Raw genomic sequence first — 20,387 nt, 5'->3', positions numbered from 1 at the left:
GGTTCCTTTACACTCCTACCTGCTGCTAATGCATTAGGAATGACCCCATCCACCCCATAAGAAGAGCAATCAAAAAATTACATGTCTCATTTTAATCCAGGTTGGGAGGAATATTTTGCTTGCTGCTTTGAAACACTGGAATTTAGACTTGTGACTTCTACTGAGAATTCAGAATGCACCCTTGGCCTTTCAGAAGCAAACTATCCTAAATCAGGGCCCTGTTGACTTAGGGCAAGTAGAACTAAGGAAACACATCACCAAAGTCACATCTTAAAGCCCAGTTTATTTCTCTACTATTCCACCATGGTGGGTAGCTGTTGTCAATAGCTGCTATTATCTTTGGAGCAAGAACATCATTAGCAGATTTATTGCTTACTAAGGCCATGTTGAGGATTGTTTATTTTATCTGGCAGTTGATATCTAAAAGAATGGCTTAAGGACAACAATATATATTTTGGTCTGAGGAACTCATTAATGATACTTTAATCCAGAGGAGTCTTAGGTTTTATTTTCCTTTACTCGGCATTGGGAAATTTTTTTCTTGACTTGTCCTCTCTGAACTTGCCGAGCACGAGTTCCAAATCCCAGAGACTGCATTGATTCCGTTAAGTACTTTTGGCCAGGAGAGATGCACAGCATCACCAACAGTTTAGCATCACCTCCTAGAAGTGGGGAAAAGGCAAAACATAGTTATTTACCTCATTATTTTCAGTAAGTTATACACTGTTACCATACTGATCTACACAACAGTGAGCACATGCTTTCACGAAGCAGAAGACTGCTCCTGAAGAGGGCTGTTGAAACAGCTCCTTCATGGTGAGTCTATATCTAACAATATGATATTTGCCGCCAAGCCTTTCACAATTTGTTATGTAGATTTTTTCCCCCTATTATAGTTTCATCAGTTAATCAGCATGTATGTTATGGGTCTGGACACTTATTTAAATTTTGTGAAATATTTGTAAATTTGGGGTAATGGCAAAATGGCTTGTGTGACAATAAAACAAAACAAACTTGAAGTTTACAGACAATGATTAAACAAAGGAGGAAATGGCCATTTTCAGCACTTCACCAAAGCCATACAACAGACTTGGTTAAAATCAGGCTCAGTGCCCATACAACACAGCTCTCACTTCTCTTTTTGGCTTTCCCTTTTCACAGTAAGGACTCCAGTACTAAGTGAAAATCAAAGCTTAAGCAAAAAAATCATAGTATTTCAGAAACTCTGAAGAACTGTTACCTCATTCACTGTCAATGCCTTGAACTGGAGATTAAAAGCATGGGCTAATACTTTCTGGCTGAAAAAAACAGACTAATGTACTACACACGTGGACATAAATCTGACATTAGTGCAGGAATAACACTTACTTTAAAACTACTTCTGTGTAGATAAGGAGCTAAAGAAGAGGAAGTGACCCCAACACAAAAGGAATTTGTAGCACAGTGCCATGCCCTGTCTTCCTGCTTTTTGCCTCACTGCTAGAGGGCACAATGTTAGGGAATGTGCAAATAGGTGATTATACCCTGTAGTAATAAAGATTGAAGTTTAACTTTTAAATTGTACCTGACATGAAGCACCAGTGAAATGCAATTTTTACCCTTTACATGATCCTATTGAGATGTTATTCTTCAACTGAGCTTTGGAAACAGCAAAGTTTAGCCATATTCAGGAGTTCAGAACTGTCACTGTGTACTCACACTCTCCCAAGCCACAGTCTTTGAAATAAAGGCCACATTCAATCAAGGAGTGTAAGATCGTCTTCTAGTTTTACACAGCAAAGGAGAGGAAAAATCAGGAGAAGAAATCTCCATTGTTGAACAAGAGTCAGAGTACTCCCTCACCCACAGAGTCCTGGAGCAGATGTGTCAGTTTGCTGTTTCGATACGGGACGTGCGGTCGCTGCTCGGCGATGGCGCCCAGAACGTCGGCCAGCGCGGACAGGCTGCGGTTAATAAAGGAGGTCTCTCTCAGCGCTGCCCCTGTCACTCCAGACATACCTGGTGGAGAAAAAGGCACTGGTAACACTAAGCAAAGCTACTTCAAAACTGTAATGTGGAGATTCTGTCTTCAAAACTGTAAGAGAAGATTCAATGTCTACAGACAGTCCAAAGCACCTCATGTTAAAGTTGATCTCTGCAGATGTACAATGCATTTTTGGCTCCATATGTATTAAGAACAAGGAAGCAAGAAAGTAGGAACACCTTAAGACCAGACAAGACAACATTGCTTTTGAAAACATGAGTCCACAATGGCCCCAAAGAGAAGCCTATTTTGTCCACCATTTTTTATAATGTTAGCTGTATCCCTTTGGAAAAAGAGGAGAGGCACTGATGGCACAAGCTGTAAAGGGAAAATTGTACAAGAGCCACAAGTGTGAAGTATTTGTCTTCACCAAAGCCTGTGGAGTGGTGTTTTATGGCATGGTTTGCTGTATGGAAATGGATAAAAGAAAACGGTGCCCTTCACCACCCACCCAGCATGGCTGTATGTAGCTATGCTGCCCCTGAGCAACACTGTAAAGGTTTGGTTTATACCACACATTGCACCAACTCAAAGAGGTGCTGCAAGCTCAACTCTGATCAGTCTGGATGAGGGTGCAGTTAAAAATTCCTGCTGCCCTTACCTTTGCTATTTGGGGAAGAGAAATTTGCTATTAGCATCATATTAATCAAATTCAAGCTTTCTTGAGGATAGTGGATGAGGTACAGATGCACCTGCAGTCACTTCTCCTTACCCAGAGCACATGATCCATGTCAGGCAGAGCTGATGGCAGTGGGATGATCAGATGGGACCAACAGCTTCCTCTACTGCCTACTCTCCTATCTCTAGGCAGGTACAAGGAGTGGCTAGAGATCTTGTTTTCCCGTTAGACCAGCATCTTCTAGCAAAGGAAATGTGAAAAGGTACAGTAATAGCAAAAAACCCAGGAGTCTGGACAGGGAGGGCTGTAGAACTGTGATTGTGGGAGAGGATGAGGTTGGAGTGGTAGAGTCTCCAGTTGTCAGACAGAGACAGAACAAAACAGTTTGGAAGACCCTGCCAAAGAGTGGACAACAATCCAAGATGGGATGAATCTCAGGGTAACTTTACTGGGGTCATTATATATACATCCATCCCCAGGCTTCTTGTATATCAAGGAAAAGTGGATGCCTGGGTAAGAGTTATCCCCCTAAAGGAGAAAACTGCAAATAGGGGAGGGGGTACATGTTTGAACTGCTGATTATCTGCATTTGGTTAGATGAACTTTGACAAAGCATTTAGCCGAGTTAGCAAAGTGAAACACAGTGTGCTAAAATGGGACCACTTGGCTTGTAAATGTTGCAAATGACCAGGCTGGCTGTACAGCCAGCAGGGCTGGTGCTGATGTGTATAAGAAGTTTGAGGTACTGCTGCTCACTTAGGTTTGCCCACATTTTAAAACAATTACAAGTTAACACAGCCCTCACTTTCAGCACAGTATGTGCATCAGCACAGCTGATGGCAGAGGTCAGTGTGCTGCATGTGCTGGGCCACATCTAACACTGATGTGAGCACAGCTCTTCTGGCTTCACTGGAGGATCTGGCCTGCCGAGCCCCAAACCAAGGAAATGTTTGTCCTGGTTTAACTGAGAGAACAAACACACACCCTGTTGCTCAATTACATGTTTTCAGCATTTAGAGAAAATGAAAAAATAATGTATTATATTAGGTTTCTCTGTAGAACAAAAGTTTAACAGTGAGCAAAAGCACAAATTCTTGGCAGTAAAGTAAAAGACTCTTTCATAATACTGGTTCACTTTTCAAAACATTATTTCTGGAATGATACATTTGGCTGCATGGTTTTTCTTGGTAAGAAAGCTTGTCCTTTAGGAAATAATCAAGTTTTTGAAATTATTGTGTGCATAGAGGAGGCAGGAGGAAAATGCTTTGAAGAAACAATGAAAACAATATTATCTTTTCAACACTAATTTCCTCCAAGACTTTTTCCACAATAAGGCAGAAAAATCCACACATGATGATATCAATTATTACAGATATTTGTAATATTTACATAATTTATGCCCTTTAAACATTTCTGTACTGAAGACATGCTAATTTTCAGAGTAGAAAAACAGCCCTAATAAAAGCAGTCTGAACAAATAGTGTGTCTATGATATGGGTAACCGTCCTGGGCTTATTTCAAGCTTATACAGCCATACTTTAAGTTAAACTATACCAGCATAAAACTGGATCCATCAGCCCTCAAAATTTTGTTTATGCCAGGATCTGTGGGTTCAAACCACCCCTGTGTAAGAGCAGGGGAGCATGCATTCCTCCACAAAGAACTAAGGCATTAATTGTAACCTAGATCTGTGAGGATCCATGCCACAAACAGACACGTTCACGTACCGACACACTCGCTCCCAGCCAGGTCCACCAGCTGCAGCCTCGTTTTGACTTGCTTCATTTTCTCACTTGCTTCAAGTTGCACTGGTGAAGAGGCTCTGGAAGAAGAGGCAGATTTATTGTCTCTCATTTTTTGTGGAAAGGTGCAGGAAGCCTCTTTATTTAGTCTCTGACTGGTTTGTTCATCTTCCCATAAAGTACCTGGTTAATGAAAAAAAAAAAAACAACAAAAGAGAGCTTCTCACTGACAGTGAAAATTGAGATGGGCAAAAAATGGGGCATCAATAGGGTATGTACAGTATCTGCTGCTTCAGGCTATTCTAATAGAAGCAATGTACAAGCCAGAATCCATGGCACAGGCAGGTTGAATGACTTTTTCTATCTTATTTGAAGTTTTACTCATCAAACTGATCATAGCAGTTGGTAACAAGTTTTGGTGTAGATTCCGTTGTATCCAATATTCCCATTGTTCACACATTTGTGTGGAAAACAAAAAAATGGGACTCCAGTAAGGACTTTAAAGAGGCTTTTTTTAAAGTTTTAGACTGATTGCAACCAAAGTGCTATTTCAGATGCTTGGGAGCAATAGGCTCTGGAAACTGGTTCTATGTATTTGAAACATCACCTGCTGGTGCTCTGGGGGGAAAAACCCCCCAAAAATCCTTATCCTGCCTGTTCTATTTTTGTCCTTTGCTGCTGCTCCCCCTAGACTTCCTTCAGCCCTCATATCCCACTGCAAGATCTCCACATGATGAGCTGTGAGCCTCAATAATATTATTCCCACTTATTCGGGTTGGTTAGCTACTAGTATCATTCCTCAGCAGAAGCCTCTGGCTTTCTCTCTTTGCTGGGAAGGAAGACACAGATTGTCTGGGAAGGCTGCTTTTGCATTACTTAACAGGAAGACTTGCAAAATAGATTTCCCGAAGCAGGTTTGGTTTTGGTTTGGTTTTTTTTTTGGTTGTGTTTTTTTTTTGTTGTTGTTTTTTTTTTTTTTTTTTTTTTTTTTTTTTTTTTTTTTTTTTTTTAATTATTATTATTATTTTTTTTTTCCTTAATGTTTTGGTTTCCATCTATCTCTTTCTTTCTTTCCAAAAGAATAAAAGAACAAAAGAATAAAAGGCACATAGTCTGCTACAGGTCATAGAGATAACAAACCTCCTTGAGTGCTTATAGATTTCTAGTTGGAATAGTAGAAAGATTCCAACTGCAAAACTTGTCTAGGGAGCAGACTGACTTGTATTACAGGGCTCTGTACTCCTCCAAGTAGGCTGTTGGTAACCCTGAGCCAGCTCTTCCTAGTGTAGGCAGAGCAGCTGTGTTGGTTTACACACAATAAATGGATAAATGGCTTCAGGCCATATAGTATCAAACTAAGTGTTCTCACTCCTCTTCAGTTTTAGATGATGAAATTAAGAAACAGCTCTCCTCAAACAACAGATAATACTGATCAAAATGCTAAAATCCCTTAATCAAACCCTGGAAAAAGTGCTGTCTTGTCAACCCTGGCTTTAGGTGCAGAACTCATCACAGACTTTACAACTTTTTATTTAGTGGCTAAGGTACCTGATGTTGAGATATTTGACAATGACACCTGGCTTTAAAATCAGGATCCTTTCCTTTTAAACAAGAGACAGGCTGTGCTGTCACACACTGCTGCAGTGCTGCTCTGCTCCCTTACAGTACACATCCTCACCCATGTGCTGTGAGTCAAAATCCAGAGTGCATTCAACAGCAATTAGACATTTCTGTGGAGCTTTGCTGCCAGGGAACACTGCACGGTGGGGTGGCTGCAATTAGAAGTGGCAAAGGGAATTCTGGACTAGACAAGATGGCTGCTGTGCTAATGGTACAAGCACTGACTTCAGAAAAGTACCATCAGTCTAATTGACAAGAATCTGGAGCTGGCTAGAGTTCACATTGGGAATGCTGGAGCTGCAGCTTGTGAAGTAACTGTGTCTTTTGGCAAGGCCCATAGGTAAGAGAGGGCACTGTTTGTTCTACTTTGCTGATACTGTTGGTTTAATTTCTGATATCCATCTAAGGGAAAAAATGTTAAATATTTCCCACTTTCTAAAATCATATTGTTGTTGCAGAGTATGAAGGAGATGGACCACAGCACTGAAAGCAGAGAGCCTAATTGTAACACGAGCAAAAGAAAACAAAGTTACCCCCAAGAGCCCCAAAAGAAAGTTGTTCCTCAACCAATAAACTGGTAAATCTTGATGTGGTAGTGAAAAGTAGAAATATCAATGTTTCCACAGTAAATAGGACAAGTATTTTGTCTTTTCATACAGTGGCCTATTATTAACGCTTCCAAAGATTCTGAATTTAAAGGACATTTTTTGCAAGGCAGAGAGTAAATAAATGTAATTCTTTCTCAACCAAAAGCATACGATGATCCCTAAAATTTATGGTTAGCTTAACCACAAACTTTGTATGACATGTAATTATTCATTCTAAGTGATTTAATGACTTTAGTTGAGTATCTACCTTATCTTTACTATCTTATTACTATCTACCTTATCTTATGACTTTCTGATAACACTTATTCATTAGTTGCCTCATGCAATAAAACTTCAACAACTCTGTAAGTCAAGGCATGTAAAGAAAAGTGCTAAGATTTTATGAAACTGAAACTTCCAGTAGCATTCAAACATGAAAATGGTCTGTTATTAAAGAAGGAACATAGAAGTTCGAAAAATGGAAAAGAACTGAGGGAATGTATCAAACACTGGAAAAAGGAAGAAAAAGCAGTATTAAAACCTCCCAGTCCACAAACTGTTTTTCTAAAAACAACTGGCTCTAGATGTATTTTAGTAACATCCTACTTACCAAAGTTATCTCCAAAGACAACTGTGGTTATGGTCAATGTCACTACCAGATGAGAACGAGAGGAATGAGCATGAACCAGTGTTGGGTGCGTGACTCTCAGCTGTAGGCCTTTGTTGACTAGATGCAAAAATTCAGATGCATTTTCAACAGTCCTAAGAAGTAAAGAAACAGAAAGGATTTTTAACTGACTTGCAGGAAAAGTCACACAATAAAGCTGACAATTTGAATGAGAACTGCAGCATTTCCATTTCCCTGCTCTTCTCCTTATACTACTCTCCGTTTTGAGCTGCACAAACAACTATTAGACTTTTTCAGGTGGAATAAAGATGAAAATTCAAGCCAAAAGCCGTGATGAAAGTGTTGCAAAGATGGCCTGCCAGCCTTGCAGGTCCAGAGGTACTGTAGCTCAGCTCTTGAAACAACAGACATTTCTGTATCTCCACACTTTGGAAGAAAAGACATAGATTTAGACATTGCTGGAATCTCTGGTCTTACAGAAGTAGATTTGTCCAATTTTTGCTGAGGTAGCTCATTTTCTTAGGTACAGAATTATGCAAAACTCCCCAAAATTTCTCTAGGCCACTGGAAGTTATATTTCATATTTGGAATTAAATCCAGAATCCCTGGAAAAAAGTCTAGTTCTACTGTTCAATGAGCACAATGTCAGAATAAATAGACATAAATTTCTATAGACCATATCTATATTTCATATATGATATCCTATATCATATTTTTATATCTCATTCTATCTGGGTTTTTTTCCTGTTAAAGGAAGTACTGCAAATATGATGAATCCAAGAGCAAAGACCTAACATACACAGTGCAATGAACACAGAAAATGAAATAAACTGGTTAGGTAAGGAAAAAAAAACATTGTGATTTTCCCTAGGTTTGCAATGTTTAAAACAAATGAGATGAGTGGCTACCCTTTTCTTTCACTGTGTTGCCTTCTTCAATAATCATTGAAGGTAGAACACCTAAACAATTATTTTTAGATGGGGGTATAAATTATGACTGTGTATCATAGCCTGAATGATGGGGTTGTGGAAGAGATAAAGAAACACTGCATCTCCTGGATTTAACAGTTGGCCCATTAACAGAAAGACACCTGCCCCCTCTGCCCAGGGTTATGAATAAAAAAAAACACCTCTTCAACTGCTTTCAACAGATGGGAATAGAATACATCTTGCATTGCAACCCAAGACACCAGGATGCAGCACCAGGCTGTGCTGTGAGCTGGCCAAGGGTCAGTCCTCCAAGCTGCTGCCCTGTCCCTGCATTTGCCAAGGCAGACAGGGCTCAGGGTGTGCTGTCAGTGCTGGTCACCTATGGCTGGGGAGCTGCAGCTGGCTTTGAAAGCCAGCAACATCCCCAGCCCAGTTTGGTGACCTTGGCACAGTAGCTCCTCTGCAGGACTGACAGAAATAATATTTTAGTATAATCTCTACAACTTCATCGTGCTCTATGTGCCGCACGTTCCAGGACCAGATTCTACAAAGAGAAGCCCTGTTGTGGTTACGTTAAAAATTTGACGCTGAAAGTTCTCCAAAGTCAACCAAGCTATAAAAGAAGAAAGAAACTAAGGTTTTTGTGATTCAGTAAGATGAACAAGTTAGCAGGAAAGAGACTACTGTACTTTAGTGGATATATGGAGAAGCCAATGAGACCCAGCAGGCCAATATATTCTAGATCAAATATTATCATAAATGAGGATGTGTTTTTATTCAAAGCACCAGCTGTTTACTTTAGATTTCAGGCAGCTGGGTGGCCCCATTCAATGGTTCCTTTACTTTGTTTGGGTTTGTTTTTTCTTATTAACCTTTCTATGTAATTATTAATATAACCTGTTTATGAATTGGACTTTTTTCACTACTTGCACTGTAATTGAGATACAAGTCCATATTTTTATTTATGTTTGCATTAGAATTTAGTATTAACTGATTGAGATAAGTGGCTTTTAAGAGTTTTAGTTCAAGGCGCCAGGCTCCCTTGCCATAAATTAAAATTTGCAGAAATAAACAGAGCAGCCATTTTATTAACTAGAAGGACAAATGAAACCTTATTGCAGCTTCTTTTTTTTTCCCCTCTATGGCACAACTCCCAATGCTTCCCACCTCTCCCTTTCTCAAAACCTATGAAAAGAGATGGGTCACCCACTAACTATGCAAAGCTCCCTTGGGAAGTGGAACAGGCATTTTTCAGGAATAAAATTATGCCAGGCCAGCATCTTAGTTACTGAAATACCCTAATTAAAAATTACTTGGAGGTTTTGATGAAACAGGGAAAGTTCAACTCCCAGCGTGCCTACACTACATGCACCCATCTTCACTTTCTAAGTCATATGGCTCCTTTCCTGTCTAGTCAAAGGAAAAAGATTAGCTCCTCCAAGAAAGATTCAGCACACACAGGTTAAGTTCTGCTCCCAGCCTCTTCTGGAGTTTTTCATTCCCTTGACAGCAGAGTCTTAACTAGATAGTAAGAGCTGGAGTAGAGTCACAGTTGGGGAAATACAAGAATAGAGACAGAGAGAAACCCACTGGTCAGCATAATACAGACAAAAAGGGCAAAACGATTCATCACTTTAAGCTCCAGTCGCTTTCCATTCATTCCATGCTCTTATGGAGCATGCAGAGTGCAATCAAGCTTGCAGAATTTCTATGAAAATTGTATTTAACTTCAAGACCAAAGAGTAGGCAAACCCCAGATACAAATGTTAATCCTTCCAAGAATATTGCAGTGCTTACTATTTCACAGAAATAAAGGAGAGTCCTATAGCTCCCACAGTGAAGAAAATTACTTGACAATTTCTCTGGGCTCCCACTTTTCTATGAGCTATTAAATTCCTAGAAGTACAAATCAATAAATGTGTATCACTAGGTAGAATAAAAGTAGGTTGGCACAATCCTCCAGTACATTCTTGTATTTTTATCAAGGTTTGCTGGGAATAGCATTAAATCCACATAAACAAACTACTGGTCTGCTTATGTGACTAAGTCCCACAGGACAAAATTATCTCCACTGATGATGTATTCTATTTAATTGGCATGGGATGCATTTCATATCTGACTGCTAATTCCCCTTGGAAAAATATAGATTAGACCATGATAGGAATTATTATAGAGAAGTGAAGAAAAACACCACGTTTCCTCAGAAACACAGAAAACACTAATGCTGTTCTAAATATTTCAATAGAGCAAGATGTTTCTTTTCACAAACATTATTTACTCAAGGAGCAGGAGGACACTTCTTTATGTGACATCTCAATAATGCACATGCTCCCTTGTGGAATCTGTTCTCATGCTGGGTGTTCACAGAGAGATGTCCAGTTTAATTCCACTGGGTACCCTCACCTCTCTGGTGCCACTAGTACTGCTTATCCTAATTTATTTTTTTTTTTCTAGCTAATGTTCATACTATTAGCACAAGGCCCAGAGAAAGGCCACAAAAATGGTCAAAAGCCTAGAGGGGAAGCTACATAAGCAGAAGCCAAAGTCACTTGGTCTGTTCAGCCTGAAGAGTAGACTGAGGGGAGACCTCATTGCAGTTACAACTTCCTTGTGAGGGGCAGAAACCAGCAGAAACCAACCTCTTCTCTCTGGTGGCCTGAGGGAACAGCCAGAAGTTGTGTCAGGGGAGATTTACACTGGATATTAGGAAAAGTTCTTCACCCAGAGGGTGGCCAGGTACTAGAATGGGATTCTTGGGGCTGTCCTGTGCAGGGCCTGGAGCTGGCCTCAGGAGTTGGTCTTGTGGGCCCTTTGCCACTCAGGACATTCTATGATAAACAACACAGCCATTATTAAAATGAAGCATCTGAAACAGATTCCCTCTTGTTAATGGATGAAATTTTATGAACACATGATTTATAACATCTAATTACCCAAGGTAAGTTTTTTTTATATGTAACAAGAAAGTACCACACATTTCCTTTGTATGCCACACTTACCTAATGCCAAGAATCCTTCCCATGAGTACTAGAACAAATCTTCCTAATGCTTAGTAAGTAAAAGAAGGCATTAAAGTAAGTATAGCTGTAGCCTTAAATACCCTAGCTTTCCCTACCCTGTCAAGTTGTGTAAATAAGGATCAAACCTGGCATACACCAATGTTGGGAAGGTATATCTTAAAAATGAATGGTGAGAAGCTTTGCTGCTTCTTAGCTTTTAGTTTGAAGAACCTCGATTTTCAAGACCTACAAGCTCAAATGCCAACATAACAATTCCAGCTTTAACACCTCCAGTTATGAAAACAGAACATTAAGCAATATTAAGATGGGTATTTGTATTAAAAAATCACTTTAAATCTCATTCTAATTTTTTCTAACTCCAATGCATAAAGGGAAAGCTAACACCCTACAGCTGCTTAACTATTTGCAACTGGTACGTAAATTTCTATTATAATCTGTAAATTTTGTAATTCAGCAAGACTGAATGGAAAGTGTTTTGTGACTAGATTATTCCTACTTTTTCTACAGATGACAAGATGCCATAGATCCAGCAACAACAAAATATGCAGCAATCTTCAGGCATTCTGAGTGGAAGGCACTTAACACAGGAGTAGAACTCAAAGTAATTGTACAGTTATTTCTGGAAGTATTTTGACATTTGCAGCCAAGTGCAGTCTAATAGACTGAGCTAAGAGAAACAGAACTGTTCTTTTACATATGGTAAGGACATTGTTTGGAAGCAATCTGAGGCCTGTAATGCAATTTGGTGTCAGCTCTCCACATTGTTAAGAGCAGATCGTGTTTGGCTTCTGGGAACAAGCCGTGTACTCACTCGTGTGTCAGCAGTGGCACATCGCTCTTCCCTTCCCTGGTGGTGACAACATCGCGTTTGACGCCAGACACTTTTCCATAACTGTCTTTGGCCAGAAGGTCAAAAATTTCATTATTATACACTTCTACAACAGAAACCTCAACCCAGTAACTTCCTGGTGGCTTTTCTGAAATAAGCCTGGCAAATAAAAAAAAAAGAAAAAAAAAATTAAAATTTGAAGAAAAAAGCCCAAAAATGTAGAAGTCAAACCCCAAATGAACAAGCTGTAAATAGAGATCTATTCTTTAATTGTAATATAATTACAATCTGATAAAAGCATTTACTAAGTATCTGCAGGCATGGAATTGATTCATCCATATGCTAGTGTTAACTTGAAGAATCAGAATATACAGTTTATTTATACTTTAAGAAGTAAACAGAATTTAATTTTCCAAACAGCTGTGCCAGCTTGTTTTTTCCACTAGCCTCCCACCTCAGGATTTTTTTATACCATTTCTCTGCTGGCAGTTACTGTACTCAGAGCTCAGAGTATAAAATCTGGCAGACTGCAAGCAATGAACAGAGATGGGAAATTATATCTGTAAGAAGCTATCTGTTCACAGCCTCAGAAAATCCATAAATTAAGAGCTTCTCTATTCAGGAGAGTATTTACAGTTAGACAGTTATTCTCATACAAAATTGGTAGTTTGATTTAGCTTATGCCCTTTTCCAAAACAAACAGGCTTAGCTGGAAAAAGTTCTAATGGCTCTTCTACTATAACATAGCAGCATGTTAGTTCAATCCTGTATTAGGTTCAACTAAAAAAATCTAAGAACCCTAAAACAAGAACAGACTGTTAAAAATTCTACTATCCTTCTTCTTTGGGACTGGGTTCTAATCTGAATTCTCTTCATGTATTCCAGTTGTCAATTTTCACAGAACTTTCTGGAACTTAATTATCTTTTGGACTCCCACAACTATGGTTGAAACATTTTCAAAAGTTTAATTAGAGTCTGAAAGCCAGATGGACAGATAACACACAGTAAAACTGCATAATCATATTGTCTTAGAAAACAGAATTCAGCAGGAGAGAGACTAGAAATCTATTTAAAAACTCAAGTATCAAATGGTGGTCAGAGAAGCTATAAATATTAACCATTGTGAAGCTGAAATCTGTAATGATAAATACATTACAATCATTATTTCATCCTTTCTGTACAGTTTAGAGTGACTGCCACTGACAGCAAGGCTTTATTCAGTTTTTACCTGAACACTTCCTGGGTAGCTCGAGGAATAATTCCAAGTTCTGATTCCTCTTCTAAGGAGAATGCTAAGTTCCCCTCTAACTGTGGTCCCAACATTGTGTATGTCTTCCCACTTCCAGTTTGCCCATAAGCCATGATACACACATTGTACCTGAAAAATAGGAGTGCTGTAATTTATTTTATCGTTACCAAACGTGTCTGTTAGGTGGCAAGTCAAACTCCAAACAAATTGGGAACACAAACCTAAACAAGAAAATAAAAACACTGCCCCAATTTCTTTCTGCAGATCTCAAAGTCTGACAGTAATTACTGTTCATAATATCACCTAAACAGATTTTATTTTTTAAGCAGAGTTAAAGGGATGCTTTTAAGTAGAAGTTTAAAGGATCCTTAGTTTGGAATGATTGATACCGTTAGACCTCCTTGCCTGCCCAATTTTCAGCTTTTGCACTACTGAGCTGCTTTTTAATCATCTCCTGAACCACTGCAGTTTACAGTACAGCATTTCAAAGTAAACCATTTCTGGGCTTGATTTGTGTTACAGTGCTGTGCTGCAAACCACTGCACTTGTATCCTAACAGCTGAGAACAACTCATCTCTCCTAGCCTTTTTCAGACAGGCTCATCAGTCATAGCCTTCAGAGAAGACAGCCCTAAAAATAAGAGGCACAAATTTTGAACCAAGAGCACCAGTTGAGAATGAGCATGCACACAATGACTACTCCAGAACAAAGGCAGCAGGAACTGGTCTGATAAGGACAAGAGGAAATGAGAATGTACAGTGTCAGTGCAGAGGAACAGGCACCTATGAAACAACATCTTCTGAAGTAGACAAGTAAATATGTCTAATGAGCAGAACTCTGAAAAGGCCTCTTGGCTGCACTGAAAATAATAATAGAAAAATAACTGTTCACAGCTGTGAGCAGTGTTGTGGAATCTGTGCCACAGGGATCTGAGCTGAGATGTATGAATCCTATCTAGATTGTGTTACTAACACAATCGGATCAAAGTCAACATCTTAAACAAAATAAGTGGGTGGACACAGATGCATCCAGCCACAGTGCTGCTTTGTATGGAGGACCAACACTGTGCTGTGCAGCTGCAGTTTTGCCACTCCTTGGCTGGGCCTGCTCTGCTGCCCCTGCCAGCAACTCGATGCTGACCACAGTACTGTGCTGGACTCACAGTACTCTCTCCCTGGACTGTCTTGTTTGTTCAGAGATAGGACAATAGCTGAACCTTGGTACACAAGAAGTGCTTCATAGTTTGAAGAAACTTCGGTTCTACTAGAGACTTGCAAGAATGAGCTTGCTCCTGTTCTGACAGGGAATAAAATTTCACTGCCTAAGCTACCTCCTCTGTGGGCAGACCTGAAACAGCTGCTTTTGATTTACTGGTGCTTTTCCTCATATCAAAAATGTAGTTTCAAGCACATGCCAGCTTATTTCAATGAACACCCCTCATCTAATTGTTTTAAATGTATGGTTTCAAGTAATGAAATACTTACATGCATATTAAACATGCCTAGAAGCATTTCAGGAGGATTATTTTGAAAGCTTTCACTTGTTATTAAGAAATGTGGGCTGATAAGCCACACGGAGAATACCTGTGTACCCTTTCTGGGAATGTGAAGTCAAAAGTTGCAGTCAATGAATCTATAGTAAGGTCCCTCCAGATTTTAGCATGCACTGCAGAGTATAAAATAGGAGTCTAGTCATAGATTTGATGAAATAAAGGAGAAGAGATAACTGTAACTGAAAAAGAGCACTACAGTAAAATTAAATGTGATAGCAATTAGGGCTGTAAATCTGATATGAGGATTTCTTGAAATATTCACTGCTGACATAACTCAGTACCAAAGCCCCCACTAATCTGGGTAGTTTTTAGCTAGACTAACAATGAGTATTTTTCACAGTTCCACCCCTCATACACACTACCTGGCCAGCCTGTACCTTATTGAGACTTCTAGCCCTATTTCAAAATTAAACAGATCTTTGGAACTAAAAAGGGAGCCAGATGTTTTTCCTTAGGAAAAACAGAATTATTCTTCTTAACAGTCTCACCTAAAGGACTTTCCTATAGTCTAGCTATTTAAATTTTCCTTAAGTGCTGTTAGTTATAAGACAGGAAGCATCATGGACAAAATAGTTCTGACAAGATACAGATGACAAGATTAGAAGTTTAGTGGGCAGAGGATTGTAACATTGAAGACAGAGGTGCAAGTTGGGTATCAATCAGTTGTAACTTCTCTGCCAAAGCCAAAACAGTGTTTTAGTTAGCCCAAATGAGCTAAACCTGGCCAAAGCAGTATCATATCTAAGTAGGTATAGGAGATAATGAATTGTTGGGGGATTCAATAAGAGGACAAGCAGCAGATTACTTTATATTTATTTATATAATAATAGTTACTTTATTATAGTTTACTTCACTGGTGTTCTAGCTCCAACATAAAGCTTTCAAATGGAGAAGTCTGAAGATTTTTGACTTTGATTCACCTATGTGCCCTGATATTTTTCCTTCTCCACTTTATTATTACATATAACATTTACATTCCTGTTTAGAAAAGTTCTTATTGTCAAGCTAAAATACCAATAGTTTTGTAGCATTCCTCTCCTGAAAAGAGAAACTCTAGCAAAACTCTTTGCTAGAGTTCACTCTAGCAAAGTTATCCCTAGGAGAGAACACTTTTAAAGGAAATGAAAAGAGGAGAAATTAATTATTTGAAATAAACAAACAAGTTGGATTCTTCAACACTGTAAAGAAAAGAAAAGTTATCTTACTCCCTTGTTGGCCCTGTATGGCTCAAGGTAAACTTTGAAGCCTGCTATACTTTGTCTGGTTTACATATGGAACAATCTTTTCTTCTTGTATATTTGTACTGAAAAATGAAACAATCCATTTAGACAGAAAAACATAGAAAAAAATAAGGGAAAGGAGAGAACACTCCCTTCTACTCAAGCTAAAAGTTGTTAAAAAATCACTTTAAAACCCAGACTAAAACAATCAGGAGCAGCAAAGAGGTTCAAGGTTCAGACTAAGTATGTCTGTTTCCCATTTACAGTGGGAGAGCTGCTGTGCTCATATGCATGGACTCGCCTTTCCTGAGAATCTGCTTCTGTTTAAACAGCACTTCTGGAAGAACAAGACAGGTCTTTTGTTTTCAATAACAGAACATTTCCTAACTGAATACAAAAATCTTAGCTTTTAGGACAGGATTCTCCCCATGTAGGAATCAGTAGGTGGGTAGTATAGCAGATCAAGCTGCAGATCAGATACATCTGAAGACACTTAAGGCACATGTTGAACCAAGGCAAAATTTTGATTGTTGCAAAAGGAGAAGTACGGAGAGAAAGCAGTAGTTTTAAGACTTCTTTAAACTCCTGCAACTTAGTGGTCCTAGGTTGGTCAGCTAAAAACACTGTGGTTACTCATCACTAGTAAACAAGAATAATGCAATCTATGATTTCCCTCAGCCAGGAAGCCCGTGAGGACCTCTCTGTGGCATATGGAATTCCCAATATTCACAATATCTTTAGATGCCCCTTCTGGATGCTTTTAAGAAAAAGAGCCATGGAAACTTCAGTGTGCAGACTGCTGGGAACAACGATTGCCACTGTGAATGGAAAGGGACTGTCTTTTCCTCTATAGAGAGTGAAAGGTCTGTGACAGCCCCACCATATAATTAAGTGGTATTGGAACAAGGATAAAAAAGAAGCAGAAAGGAAGTCATGTATAAAACTCAGTTCAAGCCTCAAGGAATATAACAATATGCACATCAAAGCTTCTTTGCAAGAGTAGCTTAAGTTGGCTCAGTACTTAAGAAAAATCACACTTTATGAGCTTCAGTAGCTAGAAGTAATTTCATGTATTTGTTAGTCCTTGTTACTGATCAGTTTTGTATTCAAATCAGAATTCTTTTTTACCCCAGTGCCTGAAGGAGCAGGAAGATGACTGAGAATGTTCAGTTGTGGTTCAACCAGGAATCGATTGTAGCACCTCCTGTGGCCTGTGTTGGACACAAAACCAGAACAGAGAGTGGCCCTGGCAGGCCTTTCTCATGGAACACAATGTTCACAGTGAACACGCTGATGGAAAAGATATATCATACAATGTCTGCAACTGGAAAAGTTATAAAACATAATCTAAAGAACACAAAGAAAAAAATACATCTTCCATTAAAAGCATCAGTTTGACAGAAGCAGATCTGAGGAAAAAAATGTGGCTTTTTTTTATTTTCAGATATCTGTCTGCTCTGCTAAATTTTGTAAACCATATTTTCACTGTTTATACAAGGAAACAACATTCACTTGGTGCTGAGTAGAAAGAAAACAGAAAACTGGAACTGCAACACCATAAAACTTGACTAGATCACCATTATTAATTTTTTTTTTAATTGATAGATTTCAGTAGATTATTATGCTTTAGCTTTCCTACTGCTACCTTTTAACTTACCCATCGAGGAGAGATGTAAGCAAGGGGGCCACATCTGCAAATACTGCATCTTGAGACTCCAAATCATTGTAAACTCTGAGGGACAAAGTGCAATGATTAACCAAATTAAAAATATGTATGCTGTCACAAAAACACAGACCATAGAAACTGTAGGCCAGTGACATAAAATCTGGCACCTGCTGACATTTCTGTGCCAAAGAACTGAAAATTAGAACTCCAGAGTTCTCACTCACATTTTGGGAGCACCTGTTGCATGTTTTGGGGAGAACGCTACACAGGTGTACCCTTGTAGATTTCTGAGCTCATCCTAAAGCTCCTGCCTGCCCCTCTGGCACACAGAGTCTCTTTTTTTTTGGCTGTACTGGATCCCTGTAACTTTTCCCCACCTACTAGAACGTGAAATAGACCTGCTCCCTGGGCTTCCTATGTGTCACACTACAGAAGACAGTGGTTGTGATGCCCCTTTAGATGTGGGTAAAGTTTGGGGGGAAAAAAAAGACTGCAAACTTGCTGAGGACTTGTCTCAGAAGACTCAGTGGCATAGCAGAAATCAGAATGCTCCTGAAGGTCATGTTGAAGGATCCACTACCTTTGTGGGCAATATCAGCCTAAGGTATTTCCATCCCCAACCCTGACGAACTACCTACTCTGAAATCAACACTTTTCACTCAAGTGAAGACTTTCTTTTACATAATGATGTGGAGTGCAGATCTATTTTAAACAGAATGGAAGACAATTAAATTGCATGAGTTATTCCACCTCTTAGAAAAGATCAACAACAGTTCAATACTTGGGCCAATACAATGATGTCTGAAACAACTCCATGTTTTTTGAATGCAAGTTATCTTCAAAGAATCTTTCCTCCAACTCTTTCAGGTTTGTACAACATAAAATCAAGACCTGAAAATAGGAAATCATCAGAAAGAGGAAATTCTGATCATAAAACATGGATATTCTAACTCATTAATTTCTTTTGTAGCACACCAAAAATGTATCCTCCCCAAGATTACAGCCTTCAGCATCTTGTTTATACAAGATGAACAGAATCTAAAATATGAATGTCATTACCCACAGTTAAATATTTGAGGTATGAATGTTTATCTTTTGAAAAAGTTTCCTTTTCTGGTGTCTTTCTGTGGTGGTGTTTGGTTTTTGTTTGTTTGTTTTTGGTTTCTTGGGGTTTTTTTTGAGAGGAGTGTCTAGCTCTGTTTTCCAATAGCTGATATAGTTTCTTTATAGCTCACAGCAAAATGGCTGATTAGAAACAGGAATTTTGATAGCAGGAAACATTACAAAGCATAGTCACTTCTCTGTGTATACAGTACACTTAATACTATCACACAGATTGTACAGGATACTAGAAGGTTAACTGAATAAAGATAAAGTGTGCGCTTCAGCATTTACTCAAGCCTCTTTGTATATCTGACCATGATCTGTCTGGTAGAGTCTAAAGACTGCACAAATAGAGGTTTTGTATTCATGCTCTCCATAAATAAAATTATACAGAGGGATCACTGATAAACAGATACAGAATTGGAGCCAATGCACTGAACTCAGCATTTTTCCTGACAACAGTCAGAGGAAGAAGCAAGAAACAATATGGTGGCCAGAGACACAATAATTCATCTCTGTGCCTCATCCTAATTCTTAAAAGCTGTATACTGGCCTCAAAACTGAAATATGAGTTGAATCTCTGTTTTAAAAATAAATATTATTAGAATTAGCATTCAGTTTCTTTCTGCATCTTGCTTAATTCTTGGCCCAGAGCAACATCCTGTGGCAACGTGTTCCACAGACTAATTGTAAGCTGCATGAAAATGTACTCTTTTTAATCAGGAAAGGAGCACTTGTCTGGCTTGATGGACAAATACTGCTTGCATTGCCATTCCACTGATGTGCCATCATAGTGCACTGAGAAGCCAACAAATATGCAGGGATGTGGCACAGTTAGGACCAGGAGGACACAGGCACTGAATACTCTGTCCCTGTTTTGCATGCACATGAGCATATGGTTCAGTAAACTTTGCCCATCCAATCTGCAAGGTCAATATAGAAGAGTAGAAGCACTTCCAAACACTTTTCTCTACTTTATCTATCATCTGCAATTGATGAAATATTCATTAGCACTCAGTTCTCCATCTTAACCAACTAGGTCTCCAACTCAGTGTGTGTTGAAATATTTTTTCTTCGCACATCAAAACATCTCAGAGCTACTACGTAAATTTAAAAAAAGAAAAAAAGAGAAAATACTAAAAAAGGCATTTTAATGATTAAAACATTCACAGTTGATGACTTTTGTTGCCTAAGAATGCAAACACATTGCTACTGGCCACAACCCAGGCTAGAATCAATCGCTCTTAGCAGTTCATTTGCACAGCAAAATAGAATCACAGAATCAATTAGCTTGGAAAAGACCTCCAAAGTCATCAAGCCCAACCTTTGACTGAATGCCACCTTGCCAACTAACCCACAGCAGTAGATGTCACATTCAATCATTTCTTGAACACTTCCAGGGATGGTGACTCCATCACCTCCCTGAGCAGCCTGTTCCAGTGCTAAAGCTCCCTTTCTGTGAAGAAATTCTTCCTGATGTCCAATGTGAACACACCTATAAGGCTGGACACACACCTATTAAGCCCTAGTGCAGCTTGAGGCCATTTCTTCCAAGTCCAGCCACAGCTGGGGTCAGTACAGCTATGTCAGGGTCAGGCT

The 20,387-nt window shown here is 39.0% G+C and overlaps 1 protein-coding gene across 1 annotated transcript in view; it reads right to left on the bottom strand.

The window, feature by feature from the left end:
• Positions 1-308: 308 nt before the first annotated feature.
• KIF25 (kinesin family member 25) overlaps positions 309-20,387 on the bottom strand; it is a 39,250-nt gene continuing 19,171 nt past the window's right edge. Inside the window, exons 8-14 of the mRNA XM_083858265.1 lie at positions 17,676-17,750; positions 13,226-13,375; positions 11,980-12,156; positions 7,202-7,353; positions 4,370-4,567; positions 1,843-1,998; positions 309-662 (exon numbers count right to left, since the gene is read on the bottom strand). Of these exons, the coding sequence (XP_083714391.1) occupies positions 499-662; positions 1,843-1,998; positions 4,370-4,567; positions 7,202-7,353; positions 11,980-12,156; positions 13,226-13,375; positions 17,676-17,750 (1,072 nt within the window). The 3' untranslated portion in view covers positions 309-498. The remainder of the gene's footprint in view (positions 663-1,842; positions 1,999-4,369; positions 4,568-7,201; positions 7,354-11,979; positions 12,157-13,225; positions 13,376-17,675; positions 17,751-20,387) is intronic.

This window comes from Zosterops lateralis (genome assembly GCF_965231275.1).
Source record: "Zosterops lateralis genome assembly, chromosome: 3".
Classification (NCBI taxonomy): domain Eukaryota; kingdom Metazoa; phylum Chordata; class Aves; order Passeriformes; family Zosteropidae; genus Zosterops; species Zosterops lateralis.
This window is presented reverse-complemented; position numbering and strand designations above follow the sequence as displayed.